The 25575-nt window shown below is 43.2% G+C and overlaps 1 protein-coding gene and 1 long non-coding RNA gene across 4 annotated transcripts in view; one reads left to right on the top strand and one right to left on the bottom strand.

Moving 5' to 3' along the window:
• Tmtc2 (Transmembrane O-mannosyltransferase targeting cadherins 2) overlaps nt 1-13377 on the bottom strand; it is a 201239-nt gene extending 187862 nt beyond the window's left edge. For 2 of the 3 annotated variants that reach the window (XR_011731088.1, XM_071772184.1), the window contains exon 1: nt 12225-12948. Coding sequence is in view for 2 of the 3 variants with exons in the window: in XM_071772184.1 (XP_071628285.1) it covers nt 12225-12310 (86 nt within the window). In the remaining variant the exon portion in view is untranslated. Of the gene's footprint in view, nt 1-12224 lie in introns of all 3 variants that reach the window. The other variant, XM_071772171.1, reaches the window with a different exon arrangement.
• LOC139809354 (uncharacterized) overlaps nt 1-25575 on the top strand; it is a 115794-nt gene that overhangs the window by 35087 nt on the left and 55132 nt on the right. The gene's annotated exons all lie outside the window — the stretch shown is intronic.

The following is a 25575-nucleotide window of genomic DNA, read 5'->3' on the forward strand; positions in this document are numbered from 1 at the left end:
AAACACGGTTTTGGGCTCTTACGGGTACGCTATCCAGCATCCGGGTGAAGTTCACCCCTCTTTTCTGTCTCTCTCTTTCTCTCTCTCTCTCTCCGTTTCTCGACGCCGAGTTATATATACACACGCCGAAGATAATCCACTGCTAAGCTCGCTCGATTCGCAAAGACTGCGCGCCGTTTGTTTCGAGATTTGCCATTCCGCTTGACTCTCTTCGAGCTCCCTTGCCACCGCTCCTCGACGCGTCGCTTCCGTCCTATCCGCGAATTCCCTATCTCTTTCCGACTATCGCGACTACCGCGATAGCTCGACGAGGCAACCAATTTCTGGAGAGAACTACGTCAGGGAGTTCGCGAGACTTTGGCAGCGAGGCGAAGAGACAAAGGGAAACGGAGGGAAATCCGGGAGGGGAAATGACGGAAAAGCGGGCGGAAGAGCGGGCGAACGGGCGGGTGAGAGGGAGGGAGGAAAGACTGACGTTTCTCTACCGGCTGAACATTGTTGTCTCGTGCAAAGGGTCCCTCTGCCACGAGGCGATAAGAAAGAATCCGCTGTTTATCTGCGCTAGTTGCCGCTGGCACTACGGGCTCGCCATCATAGCGAGAAACGTGGTTCATCGTGGATAGGAATGAAGAGTGTTTGCACAGTGTAAAACGCGACAGAGAGGGAGAAAGCGAGAACGTCGCGACGAGTGATTAGCATGAGCTCCTTTTGGATAGAGTGAGCACCGCTGTGAAGATAAATACTGTCTCGAGGAAACGTTGAATGTATCTCTTTGAATTAATTTCAAAGCACAGACTTCCGCCTTGCTACTCCTAGTTTTTAATCGAAGGACTGGCGCAAGAACTTTTATTCAGAGAACATCCGATCTTAATTTTAATAATAGATTCTTTGAGCAATTTCGAGTTAGTTTTTGCCTAATTATAAACTTAGGCAGCGAACTAAGCTTCTTCTCGCTGTCGAATAACGAATCCATATTGCCCCTGCTTAAATTCAGCCGGATCAAACTTTTTCAGGAATTTAATTCGAGAACTAATAACTACTATTTATTTATAAATCCATGTGAACATTAGAACACTAGAAATACAAGAAAAATTATCATTGAGGAATATTATTAAGCGACGCTGGGTTTTTATACAAACAAACATTGTCCGTAAATATTTTAACAGGAAATATCTCCGATAAAATTTAAATTAGCTATATCAATAAACCCTCCATTTTAACGTTTGTGCTGGTTTAGAAAGGAACAGTTGAGCTGGTTTAGGAAGCTGCTAACGAGAATGCGCGTAAAGCAGATTTCTCCGCATTATACGTGTTTATCATGCAAAATACTCGCGAAATGCACAAATCGTCGTGCGCGTTATCACGACCTATAGAGCCACGCCAGAAATCCGTTTCATCTCGCGTCACTTTTTGCGACGATGCGGCGGACGATTCGGCAAACGAGCAGAAAAATGGCCGTGCGTGCCACTCGTTGATTCGCTCCAATTCGCAGATGAGCGCTGATGCCGCGAAAAAAAAAGGAGCGAAAAAAGCTAGATGCAGATACCACCTGGCGTCGAATCATTGCCGCGATTATTATCGGTAGTCTCGCGCGGAATTGCGCCAAATATCGCGTTCATTTGCAAATCACCTCGGCGATACGATATTTTCCGTCGGACTTTTTTTTGCTACAATCGGATATTTCGACCGAGCCATTGGAGCCGCGTCGCGTAAGCTTCTTATGAATATAGAACGTAACGCGGAATTATATGGAATGACGAAAGATATTTGAGGATAAAAACGGGGTCTTAACTAAAATATTCAACGCGCTCCGTTTTGCCGATTTTTTTTTTTTTTTTTTTTAATAATCGAAAATAATAGTTGTTAATATTTCGAGAATAAATGATCATACATATATATATATATTGTTGAGTTACATTAATATTAAAAAAAAAGCTGTCTTCGATCATTGCCATCATTAGACGATAGATATACCTATCTATCTTCTCATCTGCCTGCATACGTACAATTTTATTGCTAGATTTTATTGAAGATTGTAAAATTAATTAACTTCATATAAATCGATGGACAAGAATCGACTCGAATAACTTCGCGACTCCTCAAGCGTTGCACTTTGGATGAGTAAAACTTTCCCGATTACATCTACCGTAATGGTTCTTTTAGAGATCCTAACTCCCGGCGGCTGCGGTGTTAACATCAATGTTACAACCCGTCTGCCTCTCGTATGACGCGAAAGTATTATGACCGTGCGCGCATGTATACGTTCGGCGACATTACAACTGCGTAATTCCGCGTACGGACAATTAAACGTACTTTTGCGCGGTCGATGCCGTCGCGCGTTACGAGTATATCGCGTACACAACGCTTGTTCAACGCTGGCGGGCTAATTCGAGGCGCATCGACGGCGGCGGCGTACGACGTGCATACACGCGTCGTGCAACAATAATCGCGTAGTTAGAATTTTGCACTCGCGCGAGCGGCATGCCGTCGCGGTTTACCTGACTTCGGGATGCAGGTAATGAGCCGATTAAACGTACAAGTACACACCCCTCCGCAAACATTTCCTCCCTTTTCATCCTCATCCCGCTCGCTCTTTCTCTCCCCCCCTCCTCTCTCTCTCTCTCTCTCTCTCTCTCTCTCTCTCTCTCTCTCCTCTCCCCTTCCCCCTCTCTCGCTGTTCCTCTCCACCGGATTCTCCGCGCCTTTGTAACGGATTACAGCGCATTTCGTGTAGCACTCGAACACGACAAACTCTGCCTTCAATAGAACGCACGGGGCTTTAATAATCGTTATAGTCGTTTGCCGTGTTCTCTGTAAAAGCTATGTTATTCATACTTTGTTTTCTACCGAAAAGAAAGAGAGAGACAGAGAGCCGTATTACGTTCCGGGGATTCTTTTGATATAATCGATCGATGTAGCGTCGGATACAATTTGAATTGAACGCTTGCAATATCTGTCTTTTCAGAAAAAAATCTGAATCTTCCGCGAGTTACTTCTATATTATTGTAGAGATGTTATTTAATTATACACAGAATAATTTTCTTTATACTGAAAGCTTCTTTTATTTAATCTCAAGAGCTATTAATATGTTAATATATCTGTATATTCATGTATTATCCTCCATTGTTGTTTGAATGAAAAGTAACAAGGATCTTTTTAAAAAAATCACTTTTCAAGTAACGTTTGAAAATATTCAGACTCTTTTTTAATGCATATAAACGCAGCATGTACTACGCATGCCACTCATTCGTGAAACTCGACAATACACACGAGGTAGCTGGCTTGGCTAAAATCCGAGCTTGCGAATATTCCCCCTTTACCTTCGTGATGTACGAGAAGACTTGACACATATTCGTCTCAAACGAAACAAATTCTACATTTCGGGATATTCTTCCGTGGATTATCTCCGAATGAATAGTCAAAAAATATTATGCAACAAAATTAGCAGGATTGTTCATCCCGGCGGAAAGACATCTTATTTCTGGAAAATTATCATACCCGTCTGGTTGAAAACTACGAAATACAATTCATGTTTAATAGAGGAATCATCTAAATGTACATATTTTCATTATTGGATCGATTTAAGCGATGATGAACACGGTACGATAAATTTTATGTGATTGAAGACATCTCTATTGTTCCGTGCTCATTGCGACTCCGTCCGTTTTCTTGCCTTCTGTTTTTGTTCTTACGTCGCTAATAAAAATCACCAATTAATTCTCGTGCCATGTACATGCTCGCTCGCAAAGCCTCAACTTCTCGCTCGCCGTCCGGTATATATTCGCCCTATCCGTGCGACGATATTTACTGCATCGTGTCGCCATTACCGTGCGCCCTTATTCACCGACGGCCGGGCGTCGCGCCGTCCTCCGCCGCCCCCGCCTGCAGAACCGGTGATATACTACCCCCTTTAACTATACCTCGAACGGGATGCGCGCGTTGGTACGTCGCTCTCGTTTTTAACCGTTTTCCGATCTTTACAGCGGCGCGGTGTCAGTCGCGCGCATTGTATCTCGTTTCTGTGGTAAAGTCCTATCAAGACCAAGAGAGCCTATATAGCCGTAAATTATCTCTCGCTTTCCTATCTCTCTTTCTCTCCTTCTCTCCCTCTCCATCCCCTTTCTCTATCCTCCTCGCGCAGTTGCAGTCTTTCTGGCGCGATAAAGTGCATCGATCCTGTGCCATCCGGTCCCGCAGGATAAATGCTCGACGCGGCCGGGCATCCCCGAATTCCGCGTGCGCACCATCGCGGACGATGCGACATCCCGGTGCACGCACACAGGCGTACGCGTTTTTCGCGCGTCCACGTCACGTGCGCAGAAATATCTCGGCTGCAGTGAAATTGCAAGAATTTCCACAGCGGATCGCCCGAGTGATGGTGCAACGTTCATACACGGCGCATCGGTGAAACCCCGGTACGGGGGTGCTCCACTCCCCGGCGGCGTCGATCTCTTTGTCCGATCCCTCCTGCCATTCAGGAAAGGACATGCGCTTGCCCGCTCGTCATTTTTATCCCGGCAGCTGGCCGTACGGTTCCGTGACTGACGCGGATTCCGGATTTATATAATGTTCCACCCTCTTTCCGCGATGTCTGTCTACATTGGCGGGGGGAAGGGGGTGGCATCGGGTCGATACGTATTCGTAAATCTCGAGTTCATCGCTCTCCAGATTAGAGATTTCAATATTATTGCAAACAATACTTGAATTGTAGCAAAATCAACTGGAAAAGGAGATGCAAAAATTGTGCCATTTCCAAGTCACGCTTTTATCGGCAAGAAAAAAAAACGACGCGAATGCGATGTGACGTTAAAGTGAAGTATAGACGTTCAAGAATAACAGTGCCATTTTTCATCGATCTATCTTTATTATCTTCTGCTTTTCTCAATTGTCAGTTATGCAAGAGCAATCCTTGGAAGTTGTAGTATTTTCCACTGTATCGTTCTATATCCGTTTAGAATCTATCTGGCAACAGTTTAATTCCTCTAATCCAAAACCCCCCTCTCCTGGAGCGCCTATCGCAGACCGTTCGTCACGAATCTGTCCTGGGAGAAGCGTAGTCAGTCGCAGCTGACAGCGCGAACGAGGGGAATTTCCACGTGCGAAAGGTTTGTTCTGTTTAAATTAAAATGCGTGCGAGTCCGAGAGACAGAGCGCGCTAGAATTGTTGGCGGACATTTCCATCGAATCTTTCTCTTGAAATGAAAACTGCACTCGCGAACGAGCTTACGCGTGAAACGCGCTTAAAAGTCGACTCTCTGCCTCTCTCTCGATACCATTTATTGAGAAATACAATTTGAAATATATTAGATATCGATGAATCCGGATGGACGTTGAAGGTACGAGAGATACACGAAGGTGTAAAAAAAAGAGATTTGAATAAAACAGAAGTGAAATAAATTTAGAGAAAACTTTTATTTTGATTCGTTGCGAATCGCGCCGGCAGCGAGAGCTGGCTTTAATAAAATCTCCCGCACCGCTGGGCCCATTTCAATCATATTAACCCGTTTTACGTTCGGCTGTTTTACGTGACAATAATCATAAATTATTGTCTCACTAACCGCATTTGTTTTGTAAATTATATCTCGAGAATAGATTTATTGCGTAAAACGAATACATCGATGGTATAGTTCCGATGGAATATAAATTTTTTGCGATGCGTTTGGATGCTGCCCGAATTGTGTTTGGCACGATTGCAATATTCTGGCTGCGAAATACATAATAAATATACAAAATTGATGTACAGATTAATAGAGGTCTGTCAAACTCTTCATACGCAAACAATGCCAAATTTCTTACTGTCGATAGTAATTAATCGCGGAAATAACTATTAACTTTGAACAGGAATTTTGTTGTCAAATGAAATAGATATTTTCTCTTTATTGTATTCTTGTTGACAATAATATATATATATATCATAATTATATAATATTTCTATCAAGAATACGTATGAAATAACAGATATATAATAATAAAATAAATAAAAGAGAGACAGACACGCGTTATACATATGCACCAAAATTGTATTTCATCATTAATTAACGTCAAAGAGACAGATTTATAATAAAGGATTAAGAAATAAAGAGCGAGGGAACGTGCGCGAAATTCTTGAGACATATACATAATAATTATAACGTTAATAAGTTACCGCGTAAGTTTGCCAAATGTTCGTCAGATCAATCACTCGATGTTTACGTTGATCGATTACTAGGTTTCGCCAGTTTCCATAATAAAGATGCTCAACATAGTCTCGCACGTTTCTCTCTCAGGGTTGCAGGCACAATTTTTCTTTTATCATCGCAGCCGTGTTCCGGAGCGCGTCCATTATTTACGCACGCTCTGAGAAACCGTGCATCGTAGTAAGTCTGAATGCACCGCACCGACTGAAATAGTAATGCCGTGCTTTACATTTCATGCGACCGAAGGCGCGCCTTCGCCGAATACCGCGGTATTATTCACCGGCGGAAACGGAACAAGCTAAGCCTCGACCGCCAACTTTTCTTATTCCGAACTCGTCCTCGATGCAACTGCAGCATCGGCGCTACTGCATCTACGTGCAAACATACACGTGCGAGATTAGCTATCTAACGCGCGAAAACAGACGGAGGAAGACGTTTCTCCTGTTTTGGTATTTATACCTCCAGAACTTACGAAGCAAATAAGAAAAATATTTTTAAAAGATAAAAATAAATTGAATTATTGTAACTGAGTGTAAATTCAAACTACAAATAAGATAGTTGTACGAAATAAATAATAAAAATCTAACAGAATAATATATAACCAGGTCGGAAGCAAGCGAGAGAGAGAGCAAACATTGAATGAAAGAACTCTGTAGTGAACGTAAAAATAAGATGTAATAATTAATAAGTAGTTTCCTACATAAATATAGGATCGTTATGTCTGGATAAAATACGAGGTAACGGAAAATCGCTACCTAATATTTCCATCAAAAGCAGGTTATGGAGATGCGAAGGTTTGCAATGCATAACGGTAGTGTATTCCAAATTTCCGCATCTGCATATACCGAAATATGTCTTTGAAAGTCTCTAATTTGCATCTCAGTAGTAAAAGATTCCGTTTGCTCGTAAACTATATGTAACAAGATCTTCTAGTAGTACGTACACACTTGGAAAACAGACATGCCCGAGAACGTAATTAAAAAATTAAGAACGTATATAGAATTGTATTAAATAAATGTTATAAATCACAAATGATAAGTAGCAGAAACGTATGTGAAGATACATATGCAAATTCGCGCATATGCATATATTAACTAATGTAAGATATTTTCCTTTTGCGATTTGTTGGAGCGACAAGATGCCAGAAGATGCCATCCAACATCCAACTTCGTCGCGTTTCGGCTTTTCTTTCCTTCGCCTTGGCGCTCTGTCTATTCCCGGTCTGCCCTCCTTTCTCTCGTTTGCTTCCGACCCAGTCCCTGGCGCCGCCAGTAAAAAACTAGCCGAATAAATATGTCCCGTATTCTTTGCACGGCCATTGTGGCCGAGGCGTCGCAGTAAAATACGGGGCCTTTATTATCCTATGAGTCTCAGGCGCGGCGACGGCGCGGACGGAATAAACTCACGACAACGGTAAACTCCGCGCAAAACCTACGGTCAGAATAAAATAGCCGGAATCTTCCAGAAGACGCTTCTCTCGCGCGTGTTCACGTCGGTCTTTTCTATTTTCGGTCAAACAGCGAGAGGTGATAAGGTTATTTAAAGTCTCTAAAGCATTAGACAAAGTGAAAATTAAAAATCAAACAAGTACGTTAACGATTAACATAAAATGCTATAGAAATGAGGAAATACAAGGCAAAGAGATCAGCATATCATTGCAAAATAGAGCTGTGTGAGAGCATTTAATTTTGAAATTGACACGTAAAATCGGTTTATTGTACTGAAATAACTGAATTTGAAATCGATATTTGATAAGTGAGCCAAGAATAGTAGGGTTGCGCCATGGTTAGCGAGCGAGTATTTTGCTAGGTCACGTTAAAAAGGGATGAGAAAAGAGGTATAAATGAGAAAGAGAGAGAGAGATAAAGACAGAGAGAGCAAAGGGAAACGAGAAAGAGAATGGCTGGCAAAAAGGACGAGGATGGAGGAAAGTCGGCCAGGGGCTCTCGTTAATAACCGGACTCGACTTGATTATGGTCGCCACCGGCGGGCGCATCGGCCGCTTTAGCCTCCGCGGTCGCATCGAACGAGGTAGCCGCTAATGGGCCGGATATGGATGAAAAATTATCTCGGCTTAATGCGCACGCTCGCGCGAGCGCACGACCGTTTTTCGTTATTACGCGAGCTTTAAGGCTCTGCCGAGAACCAACGCGATATCCGCGCCCTTTGCTTCGGGGCTCTCTTCCTTCCTCCCGCTTTCTCTTCCTCTCCCCTTTTTCCTCTTTCTATTTATCCGTCTCTCTCCGACTGTCCAAATTCGTTCCATAATTAAGCGCTTGATTATTGGACTAATCGTACTGGGCGTTTCCAACGGAACGGTCGGCACAGTTGATTTCCGACGCCCGAACCGGAATAATTTAATTTATGGCAGCCACTCTTCCCCGCGCCGCACCCACCACGTGCCGTTCTGCGCCTAAATGTTTATAACCCCGACGTTGGTTCGTGCAGCCGATAAGGTAAACAGAATGATTGATTAACCGCACCGAATCAGTAGTCGCGCGCGGATGCTCCTTATGCGAAGAAAGCGCGATGGTCACGCGATACTTCGATACTATCGCTCCAAAACTCGTTATATCGTTTTAGACAGGCGTCTCATTTTAATTTAATTTCTATGTAAATTATGCTATAGAGCTTTGTGTACATCCAAATTATTTCGTATAACATTGACGGAAAAAATAATAGCAAAAGCACTTTTTGCTATACTAATTTCTTCATTACATAATTTACATAAATCAAAAGATATTGCAGTTGATAATAGTTGATTAAAACATTTTCTCTTTTCTCTCATATAGAATACGCCAAGTATTTCGCATTTCCATTTATGATTCATTGAATGCAATTAGGATGCAATGTCGAATGAGAGTAAGCATCAGCTAAACAAAATTAATAAGAAATAGATAATTTTTTTCTAATAGACGAAATTTAACAGGGAAAAGATAATTTCTTTTCCGAAATAGCCGGCTCGAGTCCACTCGAAATTAAAGCTTAAACTAATATTCCGACAAAATTGAAGAAAAATCGTGAACGTGTCGTGTTAATTGGTTACGAAGAATAAATGTCCCCGTGAGCCTACGAAGGTAACACTCTTTGCAAACTATCGAACTCGAGAGAGATGTTTCGGACTAGCACTCACGATCCCGCGGGAGACACGTGCAGCGGGCAAGATTACACCCGGTAACGCGACTAATCCTTTATAGCTAGTTACACCAGAAACTTACGCCTCCGCGCCCGCAAAAGTTTTGCGGTAGCAAATAATTCGGCGATAGGTAACTTTTGTAAGTGCTGTACGTGTCGGGCGGGCGCTTTTAACGACACGAGTTTGCGACAGAGAAAAAAGAGAGAGAGAGAGAGAGAGCTTATATTGTATCCTGTCTGAGAAACAAACGTGATTATTTGCGCAGTGCTTCCAATAACCGTGAAATCACTCGGGCGCGCGGCGGAAATGATCGACGGAAGCGCAGCCAGGTTTTTCAAACATCAGTCGTGTAAATAACGTCGACTTGTTTTCAATTCATCGGACGGCTCTCGCACGTAGCGTATATCGCCTTCTAATAACAGTAGGGGTCGCCAATTACGAGCTATCGAAGTGCAAGGTAAACATAAAGGCAAAATAGAAATGGAGTTGCACGCGTACCCGGTAGAAAATATGATTATAAAATACAATCCAACTGAATCGCATACATAAACATTGCTGATATATAACGAAAAAAGAGGAATTATTATACTAAAGTTAAATAAAATGAAAGGTAAAATAAAAATTAATTACATTTACACAAATAAATCACTTAATTTATATCTTTCTTTGAGCATCGAAATCGCGAAAAATTCAAAGTTTTACTTTTTAGGGTAATGACTGACGCAACAATGTTTGTTCGGCATAGACTGCATAGAGCATAATTATCCCTTCCGGTACAATTCGATACCGTCTTACGGTATCTCGATGCCGAGCCTCCACTAGCCTGAAGCGCGCGGTGCGATCGAGTTTTGGCCACGATGTTCGGGAGATTACGAGATACTCAATTAGGGGATTCAGTGTCATAGAATTCGAGAGCCCCGGATCAAGAGCTCTTATCGTGCGAGTAACTTTGGATTATATGACCGCGCGCACCAATTCCGCGCTCCGAGTATTTCGGCGGTGTTATATCCACGAGATACGGCTCGCAAACGATTTCGAAAGATGTCGCGAATCGTTGGTGACGTCGGCGAGGAAATCGCCTTTTGCCTCGCAAGTGACCGAACTGCGCGCGTGTTAACCCTTTTCGTAATCTGATCGTCTAAACGTCTGTTTGAAACTATAATAATTATTTTACTCAATAAGTTCGCTCTTTGAGCAGAAAGCTCAAGCTTTGATTAAATGTATACCTACAACAAGAGAAAAGGCAACATTTTTCACCGTCTAAAGATTAATTAATTCTTACTTCTGTGTGAAAAATGGAAAGCTTTTAAGAAATTAAATTCTTTTAACGCAACGGCACTTTATATATACACGAATAGCAGGTATTTTTCCGATAATTTAAACAATTATCTTTTCGATGTAAAATTAAAATTTGTTACTTTACAGCGCTTTTTTGCGCGAGCGGTAAAATGAGCTTTTGCGCCTTAATGCCCGATATTGGGCGAAACTGCGAAACATCTGTTCAAGGAGCGTATGACGCTGGCGATAGATTAAGCCGTCGCGTCGGATGGCGAGAATTTCGAGCCGATTGACGCGAGAGCGCCGTGCAAATCCTAACGCAGTCTTATTGATCCGAGAGGAGAAGCGAAATAACGGACAAACGATACGGTGCACAGTTTGCTGCGATTACTCCGGCTCGTGCCTATTTGTTTTCCATAGCGGTGCGGTAGATATCGAGCCGGTGGCAGTGCAGAAACAATTTCGCGCGGCGCGGGAGTGACGGCTGAAATATATCGCGAGGAATGTCATCTATCGTATATCATACCCCGGGTATGAGTAATATTCACGGAAAACTCGAGTCCTTACGAGCGACATTCATCGCCCTTCGAAAACGTGCCGACAAGAATTTTTTCTCGTCCCTGGATGACGGATGATGGGCCCCGTCGGCATAATTAACGATATTCGATCAAGCGAGTCTGGCTTAAACCTATGTCGACTTTTAAAGACTTGAAATGTATATATTTGCAGAATCCGAAAAATTTTATCTTAGAAATAATTTCTAGTTTTTTCAATATGTCTTGCCACGAAACTATTGCTCCAGATTGTGAATGTTAGTTCAATTTAAATGGCGTTTAATTGATTTTGCGTCTCTTGTCTAGATATTTCGGAGGAGATAGAAAGAGAAAGAGAGAGAGAGTTAGTTAAATCTTAATTAATTTTAATTAACGTTTAGGAGAAATGACCTTACAGGTAGCATAAAGTTTTCCGACACTTTAGAGATTAAATGAAGTCGAGTGACAGATCGTGTTATGTGAGAACGAATTGAATCCACTTATGCTTTAAGTCGCATTTGTCCAACGCAAGAAGATAAGCCTCGATAAGCTATCAACAACTCTGAGTATCGCGCTGACCAAGCTTCCCCCAAATCAAATCAAAGCCCTCCCGCTATCGCTACGTGATGGCGAATTATCGTTCACGAGTATCGCCCTCGAAACTTTCGCGGCACTGTGTTCTAATCCGACGAATCTCGTCACGCAACCTCACCAAGTGTGTCACCGGCTGCTTGTCGACCTAGTTTTAAAGCAACTCCTGTCAGGAAAAGCCCTAGATTGAGACTTCCTGGAAGCTCTCAAACTTCCGGATCAAAATCCGGTAATCAAAACAACGTTGGAAATGATATAATTTCGATGAGGAACAATTTTCGACGATATAGATACGCGAGAAAAAACGAATCTCACGCTGATCGTGGCATTTTTATCATCACGGATGAATATAGATGTCAATTCCGCGTGTCGACAGCATCGAGATATTAACTCACATCAATTTCAAACTTTTACGATAGCATTGCAAATCTGAAAATGTTAGGCATTCATTCCTGCTCGCATCCAGGATCTCAATGCCGGTGAAAAAAAGAGGGAAGACTCCTCACTCACCGGTCATCGTAGACGAAACCCGCTTGCAGGGTGTTGCAGTAGAGTGCCGTCGCGACGAGGGCGCAGGCTACGGCGAGGATATCCATGTCACATCGTGCCGAGGAGGCTGGCGGCGACAGCGACGTCGACGGCGGCGGCCTCTTAACTTGTTGCACGTCCGCGGGCCTTCCTCCTGCACCACCGCCGCCACCACCAGCAGCACCAGCACCACCGCCACCTCCTCTACCTCCGCCTGCTCCTCTCCCGCCGCCCCTACGTCTCCGCCTGACGCCGCCGGTTCTTCGCGCGACGGCCGAGACGTCCGCCGGACGATCGAACGACCGCCGATCTGACGTCGCCTGCCCGGATGACGGGTCCCGCGCGGGATGAATGTCGGTGACGCGTCCCCAGATACGATCCAGCAACGAAGCGGCTCCCAGCGCCGAACCCGGGTTCCCGATCTCTCCCGGCGCGACCGCTTCACTTCGGGGTCTCACATCGAGGTCGTTCACGAGAAACGTCGCGAATCCAGAGGACGTCACGAAGTCAAAGACAGCTTGATTCCCGAGAATGACTTGTCGATCGAGGGAAGGAAGATCACGCAGTCTGTCTGAAATAGCGCGATTGAGACTTCGAGAGTAATTATTCGTCCACGCGATGATGATGAATATCTCGAGAAATCGCTCGTCGCAATCGGCGCTTTCTTTCCGCCGACGGCGACGTCGCTTGTGCCAGATGCCGTTCGATCATTAACTGACGCACGTTACTCCGAACTTCATTCTTCGCTCCGAGATCCAGAATCGCGTCGAAAGGAAGACTTCAGAAAGGAAGTCCTTGCCGTAAGACGAAACGGCGTTGTCGATCCGACGTTGCGTTCGTCGTCTCTTCCTTATCGATCAAGAGACAAGGAATTCGTGTTTTTACAAATGTTCTGCGTCGATCCAACAACCGACGAAACTCGAGAAGGATACGTCGCTCTTTGGCGATATTCGAGAACAACGCGCTCGATCGCAGTTTGATTGGAGTCGGACAACGACGGTTGTACTCGCGATGGGTAACGCTGTTGACGTGGGTCACACTAACAGCGGCGACGACGGCGACGACGACGACGACGACGACTACAGCGAGATGTTCCCGGCGCGATCGGCACGCGGCGCGATGCATGTTCCGGATGCGGAACGCCAACTGTCGCGCGCCCCCCGAGGACGAGAGCTTTATACGCGGGAGACGGGCATCGATCGGACAGGCGCTTGCGCTCGCCCGCTCTCCTGGTCCTCCTTCTCCACCTCCGCCTCATCCTCCACGTCCTCCTCATCCCCCCGTCGCCATTGCTGCCTCCCGACCCTCCTTCGCCTCCTCCTCTGTCCTCATCCTCCCGCGCGCAACGCATCCGCGACCGCTCGCAACGACCACGACCGCGACCGCGGCCAACGGACCGGATTAACCGCAACCCTGGGGACAATGCTGACCGATGGACGTCCTTTTAGAAAATGACACACCGTAAGGGCCGCACCGCACCCTACCGTACCACGGCGCAGAATGCACGTGGTGGCATGTGGCGGTGTACCGAGAGGATCCGGCGAATTCGAGTACGAATTCGGACTTCAGACATTTTGCGCCGGGCAGACGGACCGTGAGGGAATTGTGTCCGTTCTCCATTTTCCGCGGGATCGTCAACGGAGAAAACGGAGTTCGTGTGGTCGAGGAAACGTTTAGCTTGGGAACGTAGCCGGGTGCATCCGACGGCGATTGTCGTCTCCCACCCAAGTGGCGATTAAGCCCTCCATGATACCGCGAGGAACAGTCGCGGAACAATGGCAATGTCATCGTAGGGCAGAAACGTTTATTTTAAGAGCGGTTTTAAAAGAAATCGGTAATTTTGAGAAAAGGATCGAGTCCAAGAATACAAATCGGTGCGTTAGCTATTCTAAGAAGAATATCAAAAATTTTAGGAATGCTTTGTACCTTTTTTTTTTTTTTAAAGAAATGGAGATTCTAAGATCTTATTTAAGCCGCTGATTCTAAAAGTAGGGCAACTAAAATCCAGAAACCAAGAAAAGTTAGATAGTAAGATGCACGTTTGATGTTCCTGCTTTAGGAAAATTTTCTAAATTTGAGTTACGTTACTTTTAAACAAGGAACCCATATAACTAGATTCCGCGGTATCATACAAGAGGTAAGCCTCGTAATACCGCCGTGCAAACTTCCACCTTCCTCGGAGTCTTCTCGCGCTAATGCAAAATTTATTCTCGTTGTAACGTTTATAAACGTACGATGGTGCGTTCGCAAATACGATACGCGCGTGTAATGATCGTTGAGAATATCGTCACTCCAGGGTAGTTTAATCTGCCGGTGTAACGGCGATTCGTCACTGAGTACCTACGCGTAATTAATCGCCAGAACCGACGCCGTGAAACGCGCGTGCATTTATCACGCGTATTATAGCATGCGGGCTCTCGTTATTGTGCTAACGCTGGACTTAGACGTTTCTGGGGGCCGCCATTGTATCGCAAACAAGAGTTTGCGCCGCCATCCCGTAAACGCTTCAATTATTCCGAGCGCGTGCAAAACAAAAGTAATTCGCGCTCCGATGGGCCGCGATTAAAGATCCCGCGCGATATCGCGGGTTACTCCTAATGCGGTAATTAAGCATTTAAACGCTCTAACTCACTCCTACGCAAACTACAACACCAGTTAGTGCGGTGTACAAACGAGGCGAAACGGCCGACAGCAACGCTGAGTCGAGAGCGAATGTACGATAACATATGAACACATGATGTCAGCGTCTCTAATTAACTTTATGAGTGCATGTTTGTGCCTGCCATCGTAACGTCTGATGCCACGGCTGTTTCAACTAATTGTTTTATTTACACAAGATTAAGATTTATTATTTTATGTCATTATATGTAACGTATAACTATCGCTCAGGTCTATAAAATCCATATACGACATTGTATGATTCACGACGAAACTAATTCTGGAGGAAATAAGAATTAAGGATTGCAATTCACATTGGACTCAATAAAGTTCGAGCTGTCCACCCATTGCAGATAGCAATTCATCTACGAGTAACGACGCCATAGAAATACAAATTAATCGCGCTCGTAACACACCGCAATTACCCCCCCGGCGCTTAACTCCCCTAAAGCCGGTCATATGGATCCGTTCGATCGACGAAGGGGCCGGTCAGAGGGGTAACAGCATCGCGGCCCCCGAAACGAAGTTGACAGTAAACAATACCGCGCACGAAAAGGGGAGCAAAGTCGATTGCGTATAGGGTTGACTTCGAGGGACAGGAAATTCCCTTGTGTCTTGCAGTTGTAGAGCATGATCCTATCCCTTTTCCTCGATATACCACGCGTGACGTCATTTTCCGCTATCAGACATCAATATTTTAGGTCAAATATTACCAGTAAAATTTCGATATACTATATATTTATAAGATTGCCTTTAAATGTATTATTTTTTGTTTCACGATCAGTATTCTCAATTCTGTATTTATCTCTCCCGTTTAGTTATTTTCATTAATTATTATTTTGATATTCATCGAGCGATCTTTACGTATTTTATTTCTAATTCCTTCCTAAATTCTATTGTGTTTCTATCCTAATCAATACCGATGTCGCGATATCGAGCAATAATAACATTTTCAAAATAGTAATCGGATAATTTCCACGTTAAAGCATTCAAATATCATAGTCGATATTAGCGGATATCACAGCGTTGCCAGCTGCTAAGGCGGGAAGAGCGATACCCTGTTATTTGTCCCGCTGGCAGATTAAGATAATGAGCTAACACGAAGCCGTCGGGCGCTGCACCATGCCGCGCCGATTGTCGGTCCGGGAAAGGCGGTCTAGGAAGGGTGAGGGTCCGGAGGGTATACAGATACAATGACCGGCGACCATGCGATCCCGCCGGACGAGCCACGGGAGGCTTATGCGGGAGGCTCGATGTGAGAATTATCGTGCGAACCTATCGTCGAGCGTGCGCCAGCAATCATCTCGTTCCGTGACGGGATGACGCGTGCACCATATGTCGCGAGGAACAACGAACATCTCCATCGATGCGTGAAACTGCGCGAAAAAATGAATAAACGAATATTTTTCTAAAAAATAAAAAATAAAAATATTCCGTTAGTTTTTATTTTTTTTGCGATATTTACCTAAACTATGTAAATCTTTATGTAAATATTGTTGTTATCAATTATATTGAAATTCCATTTCGTTAAAAGATTGAAATTTAACATGATTTCTTCAGCTCTATTACTTTTTGCACTCCCGGAGTTCTTGAGGCCCGCCGTTGAAATATATATACGTGCTGTACGTGCGAGCTCGCAGTTTACTCGTAATCATTTCTGCTCATGGTGACGTGTGCCCACTATTATCCTCTCGAACTCGTTGCTCGCAACGTGTAGGAGAAGTCGGCGCTTCCGCTCTGTCGGTTTATCGCGCTTTAACAACGTAGGTTCGATCGCGCTTCCTGAGAATATTCCGCGACCCGATTCGATTCGCATCCCAATGAAATTTCTTCGGTTATTAATGTCGCTGCAACTACTTTAGTAATATTTCGAACGACGCATTATTGTCGGAAAAGACAATCCGAATGCAGAGCGGATGCACCGCAGGGGATCTTTCATTCGTATACTGATTCGCCTGTGGAGCACATTACGAAATTTTGATCCATCTGCTGTTTCATAACATTATGTTAATTATGTTGCATATCACTTCAATTATTAGTGCAAGCAGTATTAGATTAATTAATTTGATATTGTTAATTTGGCACGAAATAGCGTGTGGTATACATACAATCCGCCAACATGGCGAAATAATAAATGTTATATAGCGAATAAATTAATCGGAGTAGAAGATCAGTTAATACTTAAAGAACTGAATATGTGATACAGTCCATACAAATATTTAAAAAATCTCGTAGTTTTTATTTTCTAGTTTAATGTAATTTTGTCACTTTTGAAGCAGAAAGTAAGTTATAATAAAATATTTTATAAAGACACAAGCACATTTTAACTTTATATAAGAAATCGTGATATCCGAGGTATTTCACTTACAAGTGAAATTACTCGTAGATGGAACGGCGAACGTGCGACGCGACGTCCGTCACGAGAATTCGCACTCAGGCCACGTGAGCGCAGTCAGAAAGTCGTTAATTCGTGGACACAACGTATCGCGCTCGGCGTACGTATACCGCGCACGCGAGCCCGAGCTATTGTCTCCGAAAATACGTGCTGAGATAGAGTTGCAGTGAATTTAAATCCAAACGTGGCGGCCGACGCTACGCGAGATGTTACGCGAGATGAGACATCGTGTTACAACTGGATTACATCGTAACGCAAGCGCAATAACGATACTCCTACGCCGCGGTCTCTTCAGAGAACTGACGCACGCAGAACGTCCATCGCGAATGAAATCTTTTATTATGGAATTTTTATTATTTTATTCTGTATCGCGAGAGGAGAGAAGGAAATGGTGTTCGGTGAAATTTTCGTTAGGGAAAGATTAACTGCGATTTAATAAACGACCTTATCGATGACGGAAAGCGCGAGAATCTGGCGGATCGTCAATTTTCCTGAGGATGTTGGATAAACGAAGATGAATTGTGCTGCAATTGATAAGCTAACACTATGACACGCGAGTCCGCCGGCGCGAACTTTTCATTTTCGACATAAACGTCGAACGCCAGGGCAACCTGAAACGCCAATCAAATCCGCGCGTTTGACGTTCTGTGTTGGAGCTATTATACCCCTGTAACAGCACCCCGAGCCCTTCACCTTCGGCTGGAATACGTTTTAATCATCGAATTGCCCCGACAAACGAAAAAGATTGGCTCGTAACTGGCGCGAAGAGCCCGCTGATTGTCGGGTTCCATCCGCGTATTTTCGCTGTGGAAACGACTGTGGCGAGAACGCTTCGTGGCTCGTTCATCGCCATCGAAACTATCGCGTTACGCGGGACCAGGGGCCCCGCCTGATACCGCCTGGTGCTGGACGCCGCGACGCGCCAAAAAAAATCCCGCGCCATTACTCCTGTATGTGCATGAGCTCGCGTATCGTTGCAACTGTAGTTTTAGTGCCATTCTGTCTCTTTCTCTCTCAACGCGGGTCCTTGATACAATCGGAGCATTCAATAATTTGCGCTATATTTCTCGAGCACGTACGTACATGCATCGAGAGTTATGTGTATGCACAATTTTCACAAGCGACGATGGGACAATTTTTTAATTTAAAATGGCGAACGTTTGCCGTTTTTTTTTTTTAACACTTCCTATTTTCCGCTTTAATTTAAAGCGACGATTATCACGGAGTGGCGTATATGTTAGTCGACCTGCATTTTTCGTTTTTCATGATGCAGTTTGGAAACGTCACGGTTATCTCCGGAAACATTGTGCCGCTGCCCTCAGACGTGTACAACGGTGGCGATGTTTCATGACGCGCGACACTCGCGGGTTAACAATCGGTATCGCGAGCAGATTCAACGCATTAGTCTGTCTACGCGTTTTTGTTATTGACGCGGTGGCGAGCGTTTCGCAAGAGTGATTTGTTGCGATTGTAGTCTGCTCTACAATCGAATCGATAAGCAAATACGATTTCTGGTTTAGCGGCACGCTGGTTTTGAGAATGCGTGTCGCGAAACGAGCGGTCGCGCGGGATTCTCGAGCGACGGTGGGTTTCCAAATGGGACGCTTCCGGGGATTTCCTAAATTGCGCCGACGAGCAGAATTGGTAGGAAGAATGAACGGGAAAGAGCATTAAATTCCCTCTGTATTGTATCGTGCTGCGCCAGTTGATCATTGTTCCATTATTTTATGTAAACCTTTAAAAAGCACGTAGAAAAACTATTAAATTTCTTTCTTTCTTTTATTATCTAAAGAATATAAAATTTTAATGTAGACATTAAATAGCAGGTTTATCAACACAAAGTGGATGTCATTTTTTGCTTCAAAGTTAAAAACTACTAGATATTATTAAAATGTGAAATATTGTTCTTGTATACATTCACATGAAAAACGTAGAAACACACATCAAAAGAGCATTAAACATCATGTATTACGAATTTGAGGATTAAAATATGTTTTTTCGATCGTTATTTTATTTCTAAAAGATTTACACGAGAACTTTTAGCAAATATTGTAAGGTATTACTTCGGGATTGATCATTCCTCTCAATAGCCGGGCTTTTGAATGAGCAACGGACGTAATCGAGCATTAAAGCGTTAAGAGTCGCATTAACATACATAAAGATACTAGCAATCCCCGTTTCCGCCCCGACAATTCATCGCGACTTTCCGCGCACTCATCGGCCAGGGTCGTCGACATTCTCTGAACGAACACCTTTCGTCATTCTTCCGGCACGACGTCGATCGTGACTCGACGACGCGACGTCGACGTCGACGTCGACGTCGGGTATGTAGGGGTTGACGCGAACGAACGAACGAACGAACAAACGAGCACTCGAAGCCGGTGCAAATCGCCGTAAACGAGGCGACTCCGGCACTTTCACCTCACGTTTCCAATTTGCGTTCGCGCGTCTCGTGCCTGCGCGATTACCTTGACGGATGGACGCGCCGCACGGACGATGATATGCCGACCGCATACATAGCATACATACAACGCTAAGAAACGTGAAGAACCGCGGCAGGACGCACGTGCATTTGGTTTAGTGACGTGAAAGATATTTTATCAGGATCTGGGTAGAAAGAAGAAAATTAATATTAAAGCATAGTAAAATGAAAAAGTTTTAAGTCCATACATTTTTTTTAGTTGGCACAACTTTGTGATATCATTACTTTTTTCAAGAAAAATATTTACACAAGAATAATATTGTAATATATTTCTCACTTAATTTCATATTTTTTGCTTAAAATTATTACGTTTTTAAATGTTTTCAAATCTATTTTTGTATAGAGAAACATTTTTACATTTGTTTCTAGCTATATCTATTTTTTCATGCCCTTTTTAGGAAGGTAATTTTTGAACATTGTTAAGATCAGATTGTTAAGATACAGAAGAGAAAAGATATACAGATGTTCGCTAAATAACTCTTTCTTTACTATTTAGTCTTTTAAATATCTTAGTGTTGCTCTAAAGATATCGGAGTCGTATTTTCAGTTATTTTGAGTTCCTTTTTCTGCCAGATAGAAGACAATATCTCTTCTATAATAAATACTTAGAAGAAAATATAACTAGCTTATATATATATAATTAATACTATAATTGTACCTAAATACGTTGCGTCATTAATCTCGCTTGGCTATCTGGTATCTTACGAGGACCAACAGGTAGCGTGCTTTGCAGGTCATGACAGTTCGCGACCTTCGATACTTTACGAGAAATTAGACGGTGCATGAGACCGCGCGAGGAATGGGTGCTCGCAACGTGGAAGTGACAACTTTCCGCGAGACGGACGAAACTCCGGAGATAGTTCGGCAATTATTCGCTCGCCCTAAGGCGAGATGAATTTGTGCCCGCGGCAATGGGAAACACACCGGGGCCGTCACCGTGAGAATTTGACGGAGTTCGACCATAGTTTCAACCGGTAACGCTATAACGCTGTGTGACGCAGCGAAGTTTTCCAGTCACGAGGGCGGGCGGGCGGGCGGGAGAAATCGTAAACTCTGTTAATGCCTGGAGCGCGCGTGACAACGCGCAAAAATATTAATTAAGTAAAAATGATGCTATCAGAATTAAAGCGAGAGCGTAATACTCACAGCGCGCCGCAAATAAAATTCTGTTATAAATGGATTCACAATTCGGTCGCTGTTGCCTCGCGAATGCATCTATTACAATAAATAAATCGATCAATCTATCTCCCTGTAAAAAAGAGACGCGCGCTCTATATCGTTAATGCTGGAACTGTCAGCGGACGGACGAGAAATCTCGCCGCGAGGCTATTTTTGAAATTCTTCTAAAATTGACATTCGCCGATGGAAAATTCATTCGCAGGTGCTACCGTGTGTCAAAACGTACGACAGTTGAAGGCACGCGCGCACTCGCGCGTAACCTTGCGGACGGCTGATGCTCGATAGTTGAAAATTAATTCATGAGAGCCGCGCTACATCGATACGTTTGACGTTCTCGAGTGCTTTATCGGTCCGATAAAGTTATGACACGCCAAATAGTTTATATATAAGAAAATGTTAAATTAATTTGTTGCTTTTCTTTTCCATCGCTTTTCCGGATTACTCTTTTTCCTTTCGCTAAACTTTCCCATATAAATAATTGAATTAGGTTCTCCTACATTTTGAATCCATTTTATCAAATTAATATATTTCATAATGTGTCACATAATTATAAATAATGGTCGGGTTATTAAAATAATGATGTGGTAATAATTAACGTATCATTTTATTCCACATTCGAGAAATGGTCGCGCGAACTAAATAACGGCATTATTTTACGCGTTTTCGACAGCGTTTGCGAGGTGTCGGTACGATATACCTATACCTTACGCGCGATTTTCGCGCCCGTAGGTGCGAGAGAATAATGTGTCTCAAAATTAATTCGGTTATCGTCCGGCGCACCATGCGCGCACCACGCGCAGCAGGCGATATAGTTCTCATTATGGTTAAAGGGTTAATTAATTTCCTGCCGAAATTTAATTAATCGAACGACCGAAATTTATTTGCTGCTCGCCGCGACCACCAAGCGCCGCCGTTATTGGATCGGTTAGTTCGGCGACCTAAACGCCTTATTAGATTTAAAGCGACACCACGCCCGAAGCTGGGGGAATTGCTCGCCCGTGGCGGCGAAAGGGTATACAGCATTTGAAGTATCGCGTCGACTCGTCGCGTTGCCGCAGTCCCGGGTTACTCGTCTGATCGCGGAGATAATGAGAAGACAATGGTGGAATATCCCACGGGAGAGGCGATTTCGCGCGACGACGATTTCCTTAACGAGAAGAGCGCTCCGAGGCTTCGTTCCGTTAATCGTGCGGTCGAAAATTCCGCGCAAGGCCACGAAAGTCCCTCTTTCCCCTCTCTCTCTCTCTCTCTCTCTCTCTCTCTCTCTCTCTCTCTCATCCTCAGCATCCGCAGCTTCGTAACAGCCGGTCCGCCGAAACTCCAACGGGAAAGTGAAGCTCGAACAACGGAAGGGAAGCTGTGGCCACGCTGTTGCGGATAGACGGGCAAAGTAGCGAGAGAATAAGAGAGAGAGAGAGAGAGAGAGAGAGAGAGAAGATTTGCACCAAAGTAGAATTTATCTCGTGTTGCAGGAGTTTTCGCGAAACACAGTGTGGCGCGTGATTAAGCATATTGGACAGTTCAATAATATGCCAAAAATGATATAAATTAAGAGAGGATACATTTTTAAAAAGTAATGAAAAAATTTAATAAATTTTGATATTTTACTTGCATGTTTCTTCTCTATGTTGTCATGGTTATGCAATCAGCAACCAAATTGCATGCAAATATACCTGGAGGAAGCGTATTCTAGATACAAGTGAATTCTTTTCTTTTTCTATGTGTTTGCCGTGATGAATTTCCTCATTCGCGATGACTTCCGTCTATTTTCCGCCCATAGTACGCAATTGGCTTCATACGACTCTCACGAAATCCCCCGCAGCTGTTTCGTGAAAATCTTGGAGTTATTCTAACGCTAAATCGATTGCATAATAATTGATTGCGTAAACTGCAACTCAAGTTGGCTTTTGTGCCCTTCACGTTGTAATAAGATATATTGCGGTAATAAGATATTGCCTCATTAAGCAAGTTAATAAATTTTATGTATTTCTATTAGTGTTAAGTGTAACAATACGAGAAGAATGTGAGTTTAATAATTCAATAAAATTTGGATTATATTAAATTACATAATAAATTCTCTTTGAATGTATGGTAGAGCGTAATTCTCTTAACGGAGAATAATGAAAATGACAACGTTTACTACATTTAAGGATTATGTGAAAGTGCCTATTCTGTTTTACTGTAATATGCAGAAGATATGAAATATGACTTGTCGCTTTATAAAGATAATTTAATAGTAATAGTAGAAAATATGATCGTTCACTTAAATAGTTTGTTCAGTATTTACAAGAAAATAAAACAAATCAAGAATCGGGAATTAACAAAGGAAGAAAATGATCAAAGTGTGTAAAATACGAAAGATATAAGAACGCAAAAGTATATAGAGAAAAATAATTACGAGAGCAATGAGGATATTAGGAAGATTTGAAAATATACGAGATGAAATTATGTCAATTTATTTCTCTCCATCACATGTTCACGCATATCGCAAACGCTTAAATTGAACGATTAAACTGGGTAAGGCTGTGAAGGATACGAAATTACGGCACATCGAATCATGATCATGATTCCAGCGGGGCGATTAATTTGGCGAAACGGCGAATTATATAGTGAAAATTGTAAATTACGATGGCGGTTAAGTACCGGCGTTATTAGGCGCTTGGAAATGCGAGCGACAAGAGGGTCGGAAGAAAGGACGACGACATTAACGAAGGTGGAGAAAGCCGGCGGGCGAAAGCTGCATCGAAGGGTTGAACAAGGAGAAGATGAGGGGAAAGAACGAACGCGTGCAACGAAAAGAGGGAGAGAACTAGAGAAGAGACCAGGGTAAGCCCGGGGAGAGAAAAGCCCGGGGCAATGGCGCGACTTGTTGAGCGCTATCTGTCGCCGTGCCTCCTCCCTTCCGTCCTCACTCGTTGCCACCCGTAAAAACCCGTATCTTCCACTCTGACGTACTTGCAGCGCGCCGCGTCAACGTAGCAGCAGTCAACGAAAGATGCTGCGATAAAATGTTGCTGCAGAACTGAAATAGCTGAGCTGCAAAAAGGGATAAGCGCACGAGTCTCGGTCGGGAAATGCGTTTCGTCTTTTTTTATGATACGCTCCGCCGTCGTCGGTTCCTGCCGCGTTATTATCGTTATTTAACGAATTGACGCACCATCGAGTCCGTGTGAAAGCATGCTATCACATGGCGCACAACCCCAAAGATTTTGTTATCTCTTGACAACATGCATGCGTGCGGAGGAATATAAATGAAGCGTGAAGCAACGATATATGTATGTACAACGGGATCAAATACTGAACTGTAGCACGACGAATCGAGAAGATATGTCCATCATTATTTAATCATTAAAATGTATTTTATTATTCAACAGTGTGCTACGAAGGTAGATCAACATTACTTGGCTGCTGAACGTGGTAAAATTTAAACATTGCGCATCGGTTTTGTTTGCCGATAAAACAGCGGAAATTTTTTATATCGGTATTTCTCAAAGGGATGACATGGGATGAAAAATGTCAATATTGTTGCCGGAATCGACAGCAATATTTTTATTGGTTAAAGTTAAAGGGCTGCTAAATAAACTTGTGTTTCTGTGCTAAATATATAAAATTGTATTTCTGTTACAAAATTTTATTAGAAAAATGTATTATTTCTCCCCGGAGAACGTTGATTGGATTATATTTTTCGAATAGACACAGATTAAATTGGAAAAATACGTACGATGTTATGTAACAAGAATAAAAAATATATTATTTACATAATGTTTAGTTTTGTATGCGATATACACGTTTTGAAAAATGAGAAACTTAATAAAATATGACCCATATGGTGCATATATAGATCGTTGTTCTTGTAAATGTTAATAATAAAAGCTGCGAAAAGAATTACAGACACGCATATATTGTATTTCTACATATATTATCCTGTCTTTCATTTTTCATCAGCGCCACGTGTCTCAAGCAAGGTCCCAACGATGGCAAAGCTCTCATTCTCCCAAGTATATTGCAAGTAGGTAACAAATAGAACGGCATGATCTCCGTACGATTCGTCACCGCGTCTTAACGTCCGTTTCCATTATCCGCGGCTTTGTTTCTCATTCCTTTCCCAGACGAATGAGTGTTCCCGACGCGATAGACCAGCCGGTGGAGATAATCCGAGTGAAATGTGCTCGGAGCTATTTTCAGTTCCAGTAGCGCTTTTGATAGCAGCTGCTCGGAATATGGATAAGGGGCAGAACTGGCCGTCGCGCGTTGGCCTTAACTACTGACCACCTTGTTCCATTCTGGCTTCTACCCTGCCGCGTAATGTTACGCGAGGTAGAAACGGTTGTTACACGCTCAAGTATCATGGCTGTGTTTGCACATCGTACGCTACCACTTTGTGTAGCACGTTTGAATGTCATTAACACACGAAACTTTAGAGCAAAAATAGCGTTTGCAGAACTCGACTTTATTATTCTCGAAAATATAAGAATTCTTTTTTTTTATTATGGCTCTAAAGTCGTTATAATATTATTATAATTTGTGACATAAAATATAAGTAATAATTAATTTATATAAAATATTTAACTGGATATTGTATATATAATATAGCTTTATGTATATATTAGCAATTGAAA

Source organism: Temnothorax longispinosus, chromosome 1 (assembly GCF_030848805.1).
Source record: "Temnothorax longispinosus isolate EJ_2023e chromosome 1, Tlon_JGU_v1, whole genome shotgun sequence".
Classification (NCBI taxonomy): domain Eukaryota; kingdom Metazoa; phylum Arthropoda; class Insecta; order Hymenoptera; family Formicidae; genus Temnothorax; species Temnothorax longispinosus.